Below are 13,770 nucleotides of genomic sequence, written 5' to 3'. Positions count from 1 at the left end.
TTAGCTCCTTCACTTGCTTGTTTGTGCTTTCCTGTAATTCTTTAAGAGATTTTTGTGTTTCCTCTTTCATGACCTCAGCCTGTTGACCAAAGTTCTCCTGTATTTCTTTAAGAGATTTTTGTGTTTCGTCTTTCATGACCTCAGCCTGTTGACCAAAGTTCTCCTGTATTTCTTTAAGTGTTTTTTTTTGCATTTCCTCCTTGTTGGCTTTTGTATTCTCCTGGATTTCTTTCAATGATTTTTGTGTTTCCCTTGCAAGGGCTTCTAACTTTTGATCCATTTTCTCCTGAATTTCTTTAAGTATGTCCTTCATGTGTTCCTGTACCCGCATCATGACCAGTGATTTTAAATCCAAATCTTGTTTTACTGGTGTGATGGGGTATCCAGGACATGTTGGTAGAGGAGAATTGGGTTCAGATGTTGCCATATTGCCTTGATTTCTGTTAGTGATGTTCCTGCGTTTGCCTTTTGCCATCTAGTTCTCACTGATGTTAGTTTGTCTTGTCAGTGCTGGACTCACCAGTGTAAGCTGCCCCTTCCCGGTTGGCCTCTGGTGCACAGCTTACCTCCTGCACTGCTTGTAGACAGGGTGCTGCTGCTCAGGCTGTTCAGATCCCAAAGCAAGCACCCGAAGGCTCCCGCTGGGGCCCGCTGGATTCACTGGAGCACACTGACTTCTCCCAGCTGGCTGCCCGGAAGCCCAGCTCGCCTCTTGCAGGACTTGGAGATGAGGTGCTGCCGCCCAGGCTGATCTGGATCCGGAAGCGGAGAGAGTAGAGCTGAGGGCTTCCGCCTGAGGCCTTGCCCCAGATTGTGTCTGTGGACCAGATGGAGCCCGTGTGCACCCCCCAGGGAGTGCCGACGGTGTATGCTGCTGTGACCTCCCCTGTGTTCCGCTCACTCCTCTGGGCAGCCGATCTGCCAACCGGGCTGGCGCACACAAGGTTAGCCTGGCCGCCCAGTCCCTGAGTCCAGGCAAAAGCCTGGGAGGCCAAGGTCCGAGCAAAGTTCCCCCAGGGCTATGACTGTTAATTGGGTCCGCCAGGTGACTAGGATGGTGGGCGTGCGCGCCCGCACTCCCTGAAAGCGCCGGGAGGGTCTGCTGTGCTAACAACCTCCTGGGCGGTTGACTCACAGATGGCCCACCAAGCCGCCCAGTTCTTGGGGTCAGTCCTGTGCCTTTTGGGGCCTAGAGCCCCGCTTTGTTAGCCTCAGGCTATGCCTGTTACAGGTCTGCCCGCCAGAGCTCTCTGTCGTCCTGCAGGCAAAATGGCAGCGCGCGCGCAGGCCTGGTCAAAAAAACCTCCTGGCTGGGTTGGCACCCCGACCAGCCCACGGCCTGGGTGCAGGCCAACGCCCGTCGGGCTCAGACCACCGAGGTGCTGGCCTCGGATTATGTTTGTGTACCTCAGTCTGTCTGATCCCTGGAGTCCTAAACCAAGATGGATGCACCTCTCCTGACTGGTGGGAGGCCGAGTTCTGAAGTGGCTTCCGTGTAGGAAAGGCGCTGCACAACTGCAGTTGCTTGCCGCCCGGCTGGTCAGCGAAGGTCAGTGGTCGTGGGCGCAGGGCCTAACTGGACCCTGTGTCGCCTTGGTTCCACTGCTGATGGCCCTTCAGCTGGACCAGCCACTGCTGCACTGCAGCCGCTGCTGCCGCCGCCGCCGGCGGAAGTGACATAACTTTTCTTATTGCCAATAAATGACATGTTATGTAATGTTTGCTGTAGAACCTTTCAAAATGGTCTTGTATATTCCTTTTTTCTTGTTTTATTACTGTTGTAGCTTTTACTTCCAAATATTTTATATTAATATTAAAACATTGTAAAAACAATATCTGTACACCTATCATCTATTTATTTATTTTTTATTTTTTGGTTTTTAGATTTGTTTTTTTTGAGACAGGGTTTCTCTGTATAGCCCTGGCTGTCCTGGAACTCACTCTGTAGACCAGGCTGGCCTCGAACTCAGAAATTTGCCTGCCTCTGCCTCCCAGAGTGCTGGGATTGCAGGCATGCGCCACCACTGCCCGGCTCTATTTAAAATTTATGTGTATATGCACTACACATCTTTTAGAGAAATGTTTTGCAGTGTTGCCAAGACCAGTATGGAACTCTTCTGCTTGTGTAATCCTGTCACCTCCCAAGTGCTGGGATATAGGCGTGACCCATGCCTTCTAGCTCTACAATTATCAGCCCTATAATTTCTTTTCAAATTCATTTGCATATTTTTAAGGACTTTAAAAATGAGGCTTGTATGTTTTCTATCATGTGTTCACTACTTCTAGGACATGTAATTTCTTTATGCAGATTTATGTTTGCATGAATATTAGTCCATTTTTCATTACTGTAGTGAAATACCTCCCACAAAGTAACTCGAATAAAAATAGTTCGTGTTCTAGGTCCACGGTCTCTGGCCTGTGACTGGTGATTGCATACTTGCTTGCAGAGTTTTAGCAGAGAATCTTTGTCAAGAGCCATAGAATACTGACGTGCTTCCTTCTTAGGGTTCCACCTCCTCATAATGCTACCAGAATTCTGATGAATACTTACCGTATTGACTCTCCAAAGCCCCACTTGATCTTCACAGTGGGAAAATGGGAATTGACTTTCAACTTGTGTTAGTTTGTGGGACATGTTCAAGTCATCTAAACCATTGCACTGTCACTTTGAGGTTTTCATTCATGTTTTGGGTTAATTCATGTTTTTCTTTCTATTTTTCTGCCCTGCCTGAAGTGGGGACTGAACCCAGGGTGTTACATGGTGTTATTCACTCCCTGTCCACTGAGTTTTGCTTACCACTTATCCACTCATGGAAACTGGCTGCTCTCACTTTGGGTTGTTATGAATAATATTAATATGAATACACACATTTGTGGATGTCTGCCTTTATCTTTTGTTCTCAGTAGCAGGGTTACATATTTGAAAAATTTCTATGTTATTTTCCCGAATGATTGCACCATTTTATTTTGCCATAGTAGTCTGTGACATTTTCCTCCACGTCCTTTCCTACTTGTGTTATTATCAGGTTTTTTTGGTCAGAGCTATCCTTGTGAGTATGGTGTAATCGCTCACTGGTTGTGTGCATGTATGTGTGATGTGCATACCCATGTAAAGGCCATCTGCTGTCCTTGCATCACTCTCGGCCTTAGTACTGTGACACAGCGTGTTTCACCTTGCATTGAACTTGGGGCTTGGCCTGTAGCCTGCAGTCCCTGTCTTTGCTCCCCAGAGTGCTTGTGTTCCATGTGCAAGTGTGACCATGCTCACCCTGGTGCTAGGGCTCCAAACCGATGGACTCATCCTTGCTCAGCAAGGACTAAAACCATAGAGCCACCTCTGGGCACTCACTGTCTGTGCGCTCACTATAACTGTGAGTTCACTATAACTACACGCACTATAACTGTAAACTATAACTCTACGCTCACTACAACTGTATGTGCACTGTAACTGTGCTCACTGTAAGTCTACACTCACTAAAACTGTATACTCACTATAACTGTGCTCACTATAAGTCTACGCTCACTCTAACTACACTCACTATAAATGTACGCTCACTGTAACTGTACTCTCTATAACTACACTGTAACTGTGTGCTCACTATAAATGTGCACTCACTGTAACTGTACTCACTATAACTACACTATAACTGCACTCACTATTACTGTGCACTCACTATAACTCTGGATTCACTATAAGTCTATGCTTACTGTAACTGTGCACTCACTGTAACTGTGCACTCACTATAACTCTACGCACACTATAACTATGCTGCTGCTATGTATGTTTGCTATAACTGCATGCTCGCTATAACTATGCTCAATATACCGATGCTTGCTATAACTGCTTAATATAGCTGTGCACTTATTGTAATTGTGTTCTTACTATAACTCTATGCTCACTATAACTGTGCACTTTGTATAAGTGTATGCTCACTATAACTGCACTCATCATAACTCTACACTCACTATAACTGTGTGCTCACTATAACTACTCACTATAACTGTGCTCAGTATAACTCTAAGCTCACTTGATAACTCTACATTCACTATAGTTCTGTGCTCACTATAACTGTGTGCTCAGTATAACTGTACACTGACTATTGTTTTGATTTATCTTGCTTTGATTTTTTAATGTAGAACATATTTACAAGCTATTTATATATTAGTATTGAAAAAAGCTACTTCTTTGTAATGATGTCATGTTTTCATTGTTTTATGAGTTATTGTTGTTTTGAGACAGGATATCTCTTTGTAGCCCTGACTGTCCTGGAACTTGCTGTGTAGAACTCTCAAGAGATCTGCCTGCCTCTGCTTCCAGAGTACTGGGATTAAAGGTGTGTGCTACCATCACCTAGCTGGTTTATGATTTTTTCCTTTCTATATTCTTTGTTTACATTCCAAATGATTTTCCTTTTCCCGGTTTCCCCTTCCCCCTAAGTCCCATAAGTCCTTTTCCCTCCACCAGTTCCCCAATCAACCCCCCCCCCCCACTCCTCTGTCCTCCCAATCCCTTACAACGCTGCATTAAGCCTTTCCTGGACCTGGGCCCTCTCCTTCCTTCTTCTTGGGAATGATTTGATATGTGAGTTGTGTTTTGGGTATTCTGAGCTTCTGGGCTAATATCCACTTATTAGTGACTGCATTCCCTGTTTGTTCTTTAGTGAATGAGTTACCTCACTTAGTATGATATTTTCCAGTTCCAACCATTTGCCTATGAATTTCATGAGTTCATTGTTTTTATTTACTGAGTAGTATTCCATTGTGTAAATATACCACATTTTCTGTAGCCATTCCTCCATTGAGGGACATCTGGGTTCTTTCCAACTTCTGGCTATTATAAATAAGGCTGCTGTGAACATAGTGGAGCATGTGTCTTTATTGCATGCCGGAAAATCCTCTGGGTATATGCCCAGGAGTGGTATAGCAGGGTCCTCCAGAAGTGTCATGCCCAGTTTTCTGAGCAACCACCAGACCGATTTCCAGAGTGGTTGTACCAGCTTGCAATCCCACTAGCAGTAGAGGAGTGTTCCTCTTTCTCCACATCCTCGCCAACACCTGCTGTCTCCTGAGTTTTTAACCTTAACCATTCTGACTGGTGTGAGGTGAAATCTCAGGGTTGTTTTGATTTGCATTTCCCTAATGACTAATGATGTTGAACATTTCTTAAGGTGCTTCTCAGCCATCCAAAGTTCTTCAGGTGAAAATTCTTTGTTTAGCTCTGTACCCCATTTTTAAATAGGGTTATTTAGTTTTCTGGAGTCTAACTTCTTGAGTTCTTTATATATATTTAATATTAGACCTCTGTTGGATATAGGGTTGGTGAAGATATTTTCCCAATTTGTTGGTTGTCATTTTGTCACTTTGACAGTGTCCTTTGCCTTACAGAAATTTTGTAATTTTATGTGGTCCCATTTGTCAATTCTTGATCTTAGAGAATAAGCTATTGGTGTTCTGTTCAGGAACTTTCACCCTGTGCCCATGTACTCAAGGGTCTTCCCCAGTTTCTTTTCTATTATTTTCAGTGTGTCTGGTTTTATGTGGAGGTCCTTGATCCACTTGGAGTTGAGCTTAGTACAAGGAGATAAGAATGGATCAATTCACATTCTTCTGCATGCTGACCTCCAGTTGAACCAGCACCATTTTTTGAAAAGGCTATCTTTTTACCACTGGATGTTTTTAGCTCTTTTGTTGAAGATCAAGTGACCATAGGTGTGTGGGTTCATTTCTGGGTCTTCAATCCTATTCTATTGATCCTCCTGCCTGTCACTGTACCAATACCATGCAGTTTTTTAACACTATGGCTCTGTAGTATTGCTTGAGGTCTGGGAAACTGATTCCCCCAGAAGTTCTTTTACTGTTGAGAATAGTTTTAGCTATCCTGGGTTTTTTGTTATTCCAGATGAATTTGAGAATTGCTCTTTCTAACTCTATGAAGAACTGAGTTGGGATTTTGATGGGGATTGCATTGAATCTGTAGATTGCCTTTGGCAAGATGGCCATTTTAACTATATTAATCCTGCCAATCCACGAGCATCGAAGAGTTTTCCATTTTCTGAGGTCTTCTTCGATTTCCTTCTTCAGAGACCTGAAGTTCTTGTCATACATATCTTTCATTTGTTTGGTTAGGGTCACACCAAGATACTTTATATTGTTTGTGGCTATTGTGAAGGGTGTCATTTCCCTAATTTCTTTCTTAGCCCGCATATCCTTTGAGTATAGGAAGGCTACTGATTTGCTTGAGTTGACTTTATAACCAGCTAGCTACTCTACTGAAGTTGTTTATCAGCTGTAGGAGTTCTCTGGTGGAGTTTTTTGGTCACTTAAGTATACTATCATATTATCTGCAAATAGTGATAGTTTGATTTCTTCCTTTCCAATTTGTATCCCTTTGACTTTCTTATGTTGTGTAATTGCTCTAGCTATTACCTCAAGTACTATATTGAAAAGATATGGAGAGAGGGGACAGCCTTGTCTAGTCCCTGCTTTTAGTGGGATTGCTTCAAGTTTCTCTCCATTTAGTTTGATGTTGGCTACCGGTTTGCTGTATATTGCTTTTACTATGTTTAGGTATGGGCCTTGAATTCCTGTTCTTTTCAAGACTTTTAGCATGAAAGGATGCTGAATTTTGTCAAATGCTTTTTCAGCATCTAATGAAATAACCATGTGGTTTTTTTCTTTGAGGTTGTTTATATAGTGGATTGCATTGATGGATTTCCGTATATCGAACCACCCCTGCATCCCTGCGATGACACCTACTTGATCATCGTTAATGATCGTTGTGATGTGTTCTTGGATTCGGCTGGCAAGAATTTTATTGAGTATTTTTGCATCGATGTTCATAAGGGAAATTGGTCTGAATTTCTCTTTCTTTGTTGGATCTTTGTGTGATTTTGCTATCAGCGTAATTATGGCTTCGTAGAAAGAGTTGGGTAGTGTTCTTTCTGTTTCTATTTTGTGGAATAGTTTGAAGAGTATTGATGTTAGGTCTTCTTTGAAGGTCTGATAGAATTCTGCACTAAAATCATGTGGTCCCGTGTTTTTTTTTGTTTTGTTTGTTTGTTTGTTTGTTTGGGAGTCTTTCTATGACCCCTTCTATTTCTTTAGGGGTTATGGGACTGTTTAGATGATCTATTTGATCCTGATTTAATTTAGTATTTGGTATCTGCCTAGGAAATTGACCATTTCCTACAGATTCTCCAGTTGTGTTGAGTATAGGCTTTTGTACTAGGATCTGATGATTTTTTTTGAATTTCCTCAGTTTCTGTTGTTATATCTCCCTTTTCATTTCTACTTTTTGTTAATTTGGATACTGTCTCTGTGCCCTTTGGTTAGTCTGGCTAAGGGTTTATTTATCTTGTTGATTTTCTAACAGAACCAGTTCTTGCTTTTGTTGATTCTTTGTATGGTTCTCTTTGTTTCCACTTGATTGATTTCAGCCCTGAGTTTGATGATTTCCTGTCTTCTACTCCTCCTGGGTGAATTAGCTTCTTTTTGTTCCAGGAATTTCAGGTGTGCCATTAAGATGCTAGTGTATGCTCTCTCCAGTTTCTTTTTGGAGGCACTCAGCACTATGAGTTTTCCTCTTAGCACTGCTTTCATTGTGTCCAATAAATTTGGGTTTGTTGTGCCTTCATTTTCATTAAATTCTAAAAAGTCTTTGATTTCTTTCTTTCTTCTTTGGCCAAGGTATCATTGAATAGATTATTGTTCAGCCTCCATGTGTATGTGGGCTTTCTGTTGTTTTTGTTGCTATTTTAGACCACTCTTACTCCATAGTGATCTGATAGGAGGCATGGGATTAGTTTGATCTTCTTATATTTGTTGAGTTTGTCTTGTGACTAATTATATGGTCGATTTTGGAGAAGGTACCATGAGGTGCTGAGAAAAAGGTATATTCTTTTGCTTTAGGATTAAATGTTCTGTATATATCTGTTAAATCTAATTGGTCCAAAGCTTCAATTAGTTTCACTGTGTCCCTGTTTAGTTTCTGTTTTCCTGATTGTTCCATTGAGGAGAGTGGAGTGTTGAAGTCACCCACAATTATTGTGTTAGTTTCAATGTGTGCTTTGAGCTTTAGTAAAGTACCTTTTACGAATGAAGGTGTCCTTGCATTTAGAGCATAGATGATCAGAATTGAGAGTTTTTCTTGGTGGATTTTTCCTTTGACCAGCAAGAAGTGTCCTTCCACGTCTCTTTTGATGACTTTAGGTTGGAAGTCAGTTTTATCTGATATTAGAATGGGTACTCTGGCTTGTTTTCTGAGACCACTTGCTTGTAAAATTGTCTTCCAGCCTTTTACTCTAAGGTACTGTTTGTCTTTGACACTGAGGTGTGTTTCCTGTATGCAGCAAAATGTAGGGTCCTGTTTATGTATCCAATTTGTTAGTCTATGTCTTTTTATTGGGGAATTGAGTCTAATTGATGTTAAGAGATATTAAGGAATAGGGATTATTACTTCTGCCATTTTTGATGTTATTTTTATATTTGAGTAGTTATCTTCTTTTGGGTTTGATGAAAGGAGGTTAGTATCTTGCTTTTTCCAGGGTGTAGTTTCCCTCCTTGTATTGGTGTTTTCCACCTATTGTCCCTTGTATGACTGGGTTTGTGGAAAGATATTGTGTAAATTTTGTTTTGTCATGCAATATCTGGGTTTCTCCATTTATGGTGATTGAGAGTTTTGCTGGGTATAGTAGTCTTGGCTGGTATTTGTGTTCTCTTAGAGTCTGCCCAGGATCTTCTAGCTTTCATAGTCTCTGGTGAGAAATCTGGTGTAATTCTGATAGGTCTTCCTTTATATGTTACTTGGCCTTTTTCTCTTACTACCTTTAATATTCTTTCTTTGTTTAGTACATTTGTGGTTTTGATTATTATGTGATGGGAGATATTTCTGTTCTGGTCCAGTCTGTTTGGAGTTCTGTAGGCTTCTTGTATATTCATGGGCATCTCTCTCCTTAGGTTAGGGAAGTTTTCTTCCAGAATTTTTTTGAAGATATTTGGTGGCCCTTTAAGTTGTAAATCTTCACTTTCATCTATACCTATAATCCTTAGGTTTGGTCTTCTCATTGTGTCCTGGATTTCCTGGATGTTTTGTGTTACAAGCTTTTTGCATTTTGCATTTTCTTTGACTGTTAAGTCAATGGTTTCTATGGTATCTTCGGTATCTGAGATTCTTCTATCTTTTGTATTCTGTTGTTAATATTTGCATCTATGGCCCCTGATTTTTTCCCAAGGTTTTCTATCTCCAAAGTTGTCTCCCTTTGCGATTTCTTAGTTGTTTCTACTTCTGTTTTTAGATGCTGGATGGTTTTGCTCAGTTCCTTCACTTGTTTGTTTGTGTTTTCTTATAGTTCTTTAAGAGATTTTTGCGTTTCTCTTTCATGACTTCTGCCTGTTGACCCAAGTTCTTCTGTATTTCTTTAAGTGATTTTTGCATTTCCTCTTTATTGGCTTCTATCTTTTGGCACATATTCTCCTGAATTTCTTTAAGTGATTTTTGTGTTTCCATTGTAAGGGCTTCTAACTTAGTCAAGTTCCCCTGTATTTCTTTAAGAGATTCATTTATGTCCTTCTTGTGTTCCTCTAACAGCATCATGACCAGTGATTTTAAATCCAAATCATGTTTTTGTGGTGTGTTGGGGTATTCAGGACTTGCTGTTGTTGGAGAATTGCGTTCAAATGCTGCCATATTGCCTTGATTTCTGTTAGTAATGTTTCTACGTTTGCCTTTGGTGTTAGTTGGTCTTGTCACTGTCTGGTGCTTGAACCTCCTGTGAGCCTGTAAGGCTATTTCTGCACCATTGGATGATTGGGTTTCCCCTGGCACGAAGTGCTGATGTGCTGCCGTCCTCTTGGGTGCTGTTGGAGCCCTGGCGTGTCTCGCCCAAGCAATGTTATACTTGGGTTGTCTCTGAACCTGGTGCTGCCCGTCTGCTCTGTCATGGAGCGAAGGTGGTGGATGCTGCGGGGACCTTTTCCAAGTGCTGATCACTCTGCAGGGCAAACGACCCCTGACCCGGTTGGCACACAGATAGCCCGCAGAGCTGCCCAGGCTCTGGGTGCAGGCAAAAGCCTGACAGGCTGAGACCCAAGTGTTGTTAGACTCAGGCTATGTCCGCGTACCTGGTGCTGTTAGGTCTGTTAGGTGCTGTCTGGCATCCAGGAGCTAAATGGCGGAGTGCCCCTCTTAGCCTGATTTTTTTTTTTTAATTACCTTTTTTTTTTTTTTTTTTTTTTTTTTTTTGAGACAGGGTCTTGCTAGGTTGCTCTTACTGTCCTCCTGTGTAGCTCAGGAGGCCCTCATCCCATAAGGATCCGCCTGCCTCTGCTTCCTGAGTGCTGAGATTAAAGGCATACACTATCCTGTCCTATATTAAAAATTTAATCTGTGATAAAATAAACATAATTTAGTTATATTCACAGTATTTGTACAACTGATTTTACAGTTCTTTAAGTATGCTTACCTAAACTAAGACAGCTATTGTGTTACTGAGCTCTGTGATTCTATGAGCTTTTGTGTATGCAGTCTTCCTACTTTTTAATGTATGATTTATTCATGATTGATGTTTTATTTGCATGCGTTATCAGTGTGAGGGTGTGAGATTCTCTGTAACTGGAGTTACAGTTACATACAGTTATAAGATACCATGTAGGTGCTGGGAAGTGAACTCTGGGATCCAGTAAGAGCAGTCAATGTTCTCAATGACTGAGCCATCTCTCCAGCCCTGTTTGTGCAGTCTTTCACTGATTAAAACATTGCTTTTAGATGTGTGACTATAAAATTATCTTTGACAGCACTGAAGGAACACACAAAAGGCAATACAATAATAATCCGAACCTTCAGTATCTGCTTTGACTGTAGGTAGAACAAACACTAACTTATAACTTAGGGCCGCAAAGAAACAGAGGATGTGGGCAACTCTATAGAGCAGGTGAACGTGACATACAGACCTCTGCAGCTCCCAGGTAATACATGCTCTTCTTGAGATTGCATGGGGTAGTCTTCAGGTCAGACCATCTGGTGGGCTACGAAACATGTTGGTAAATTTAAGGAGATTGAAGTCATTGGATATATTATTATGACTGATAGAATGAAATTAGAAAACTTGGAAAGATCTTTATCATGGAAATTAAACAACACACTCTTAAACAACCAGTGAGTCAGAACAGATGACACAGTAGCCATTGGAAAATATCCTGAGATAAGTGAAAGTTAATGTAAGTTAAACTTAACACGATGCAACACTCAAGAGGGTAAATCATAGAGGTAGCGACTCACATTATGTGGAGGGGTCAGATGTTTTACCTGGTATTGTTACATTTTATGTTATGGTCATTTGTAGTTAGAGTTTCTTATGCTGTGTGTGTCTTAGTATTTCTTGTTTTTTGTTTTTGTCATTAACAGGGCACATTTAAATTTAAAGCGGAAAGCGACCTTTTCCTTGCTGAGCATCATAAACTGTTACTGTATGATGGCAAGCTGTCGAGTGCCATTGCCTTCACATACAACCCCCGGGCCACCGATGCGCAGCTGTGCCTTGAGTCGTCTCCGAAGGATAATCCTTCCATCTTTGTTCACTCGCCCCATGCGCTCATGCTCCAGGTACTGTCTCAGAAGCATCAGTGAATTACTGAGCTGTGGTTGTCAAATTCTAGTAAACATGTGGCAGGCAGGCCACATCTTAGTGTTCCTGCATTTCCTGTAGTGTTCTAGTTTTAATTGCTTTAGAAAAGAAATCATTGAAACCTTTACTGTATTTTGTGTTTTTTAAGGATGTAAAGGCAGTTTTAACACATTCCATCCAGAGCGCCATGCATTCCATTGGAGGAGTACAAGTTTTGTTTCCGCTCTTTGCCCAGCTGGATTATAGGCAATATTTATCTGATGAGGTTGATTTGACTATCTGGTGAGTGTTTTTGATTGTTTTGATTGTTGTTTTTAAGAGAGCGTTTTCCTGTGTAGTCCTTACCCTACTTGCCTGCAATTCACCATGTAGCTCACCATCGTTCTGCTTTAGTTTTCTGAGAGCCAGGATTACAGCTGTATTCCACCATGCCGGTGGCCTTCCGGTTTAATTTTATGTGAGAGTTAATTTTCATGATTATTGAACTGAACAGTTTTTTTTTTTTTGCCACTCATTGTTGTAGAGTAACAATATTTTAGAGAAACTTACTTATGAACAATACTATAAATATTAATTATATTATTATTAATGTAATTCTGATTTATTAGAAATACCCTGTAAATATAATAAAGTTTTCAAATAAAGTTAACATGGTGATAGTGGATTTATTAAGAAAGTATATATTTTGGCTGGCTATGGTAACAAAGCCTTTAATGCCAATACTTGGTAAGGTAGAGGCAGGAACATCACTGTGAGTTTTAGGTCAGCCTGGTCTACACAGTGAGTTTTGGGACAGAAGGGCTATGTAGAAACACTATCTCAAAAAAGGAAAAACCGATCAAGACAAACAGAACATGTATATATGTATGTGTGTGTGTGTGTGTGTGTGTAAACATTTTAAATTGGCAGGGGTTTATTATGGGGATAAAAGTTTTTATACTTTAGTTTTGTTGTCATCCATTTGTAAAATTGAATTTAAAAATTTTAATGGTAGGCAAGGGGATTTTTGTCTTTTTTTAAAAAAAAAATAGGTTGTATATTGACATATATCCTGTATTACAGGATTGAGTCTTTTTTGTTTGTTTGTTTGTTTTTTTCTTTCGAGACAGGGTTTCTCTGTGTATCCCTGGCTGTCCTGAAACTCACTCTGTAGACCAGGCTGGCCTCGGACTCAGAAATCCGCCTTCCTCTGCCTCCCAGAGTGCTGGGATTGAAGGCGTGCACCACCATTGCCAGCTGCTTGAGTCTTAACAAAGGCAGAGATATGAATTCTATAATAAATTGTAGAACATGAGAGCTGTATGAATGAATGAATTTCTTGTGGTTGCATATTCCACTGAAATTATGTACAACACAGTGGTCATATTTCATTTTTTGAGAATGTTGAATGAGCTTTCCATTCTTTTAAAAATTCTTCTGTATGTGACTCGGCGTCTATGACCCATGTGTCCAACTTATGATGAATTAATTTTCTTCAGCTTATTTTTAGGCAACAAAAATTACTTTTAATTTTTTTCTGAGCAGGAATCATATGTAGCATTTGTCAACTCTATTAAAGTTAAATAATTTATTTGTGTTTTGAGGGCTTTCTGTGTTACTCAAGCTGGCCTGGGACCTACTGACCTCCTGCTGTCTCTACTGCACCTGGTTTGTTGACTGTACTTTAAAATCTTAACTTATTCTTGGTGTAGTAATAAGCTTACTAAACTTTTGTGATTGCTTTGGCAGGGATTAGTTTTTCTTTCCTTTCTTTCTCCCATCTTTTCAGTCTCTTCGCTGGTGTAGGATAGTGTTGCTGTTGAGGATGAGCTGACTGCCAGTCTTGCTGTATCTGTGGTCTTTCGGAGGAGTCACTGATAAGGAGGTGGCAGCTAATCCTATCTTTTCCTTTCCTTTTGGGCTTCTCTAAATATTGTGGGTGGTGGAGAATGTTGTATCTCCTGTTCACTTTTAAATTCAGGACTGAAGGATCGCAATTTTCCTATAGGAAGAAAGAATAAATTACTTCTTTATTTTTTCTATTGGTTTTCAGAACAGGGTCTCACTCTGTAGACCTTCAACTCCTAGAAATTCTCCCAAGTACTGGGATTAAAAGTATGCACCACCATGCCTGGCTAGGAACAAATTTCTCTGTCCAGTTTATAGCCTG

General features: G+C 40.7%; 1 protein-coding gene across 6 annotated transcripts in view; it reads left to right on the top strand.

The window, feature by feature from the left end:
• Lrba (LPS responsive beige-like anchor protein) overlaps window positions 1-13,770 on the top strand; it is a 583,194-nt gene that overhangs the window by 84,543 nt on the left and 484,881 nt on the right. For all 6 annotated transcript variants that reach the window (XM_052180236.1, XM_052180237.1, XM_052180235.1 and 3 more), the window contains exons 10-11: window positions 11,402-11,599; window positions 11,770-11,903. In XM_052180236.1, the coding sequence (XP_052036196.1) occupies window positions 11,402-11,599; window positions 11,770-11,903 (332 nt within the window). The remainder of the gene's footprint in view (window positions 1-11,401; window positions 11,600-11,769; window positions 11,904-13,770) is intronic.

Source organism: Apodemus sylvaticus, chromosome 4 (assembly GCF_947179515.1).
Source record: "Apodemus sylvaticus chromosome 4, mApoSyl1.1, whole genome shotgun sequence".
In the NCBI taxonomy this organism is placed as follows: Eukaryota; Metazoa; Chordata; class Mammalia; order Rodentia; family Muridae; genus Apodemus; species Apodemus sylvaticus.
Note: the sequence above shows the minus strand (reverse complement) of the source record. Positions and strands in the feature narration are given on the sequence as shown.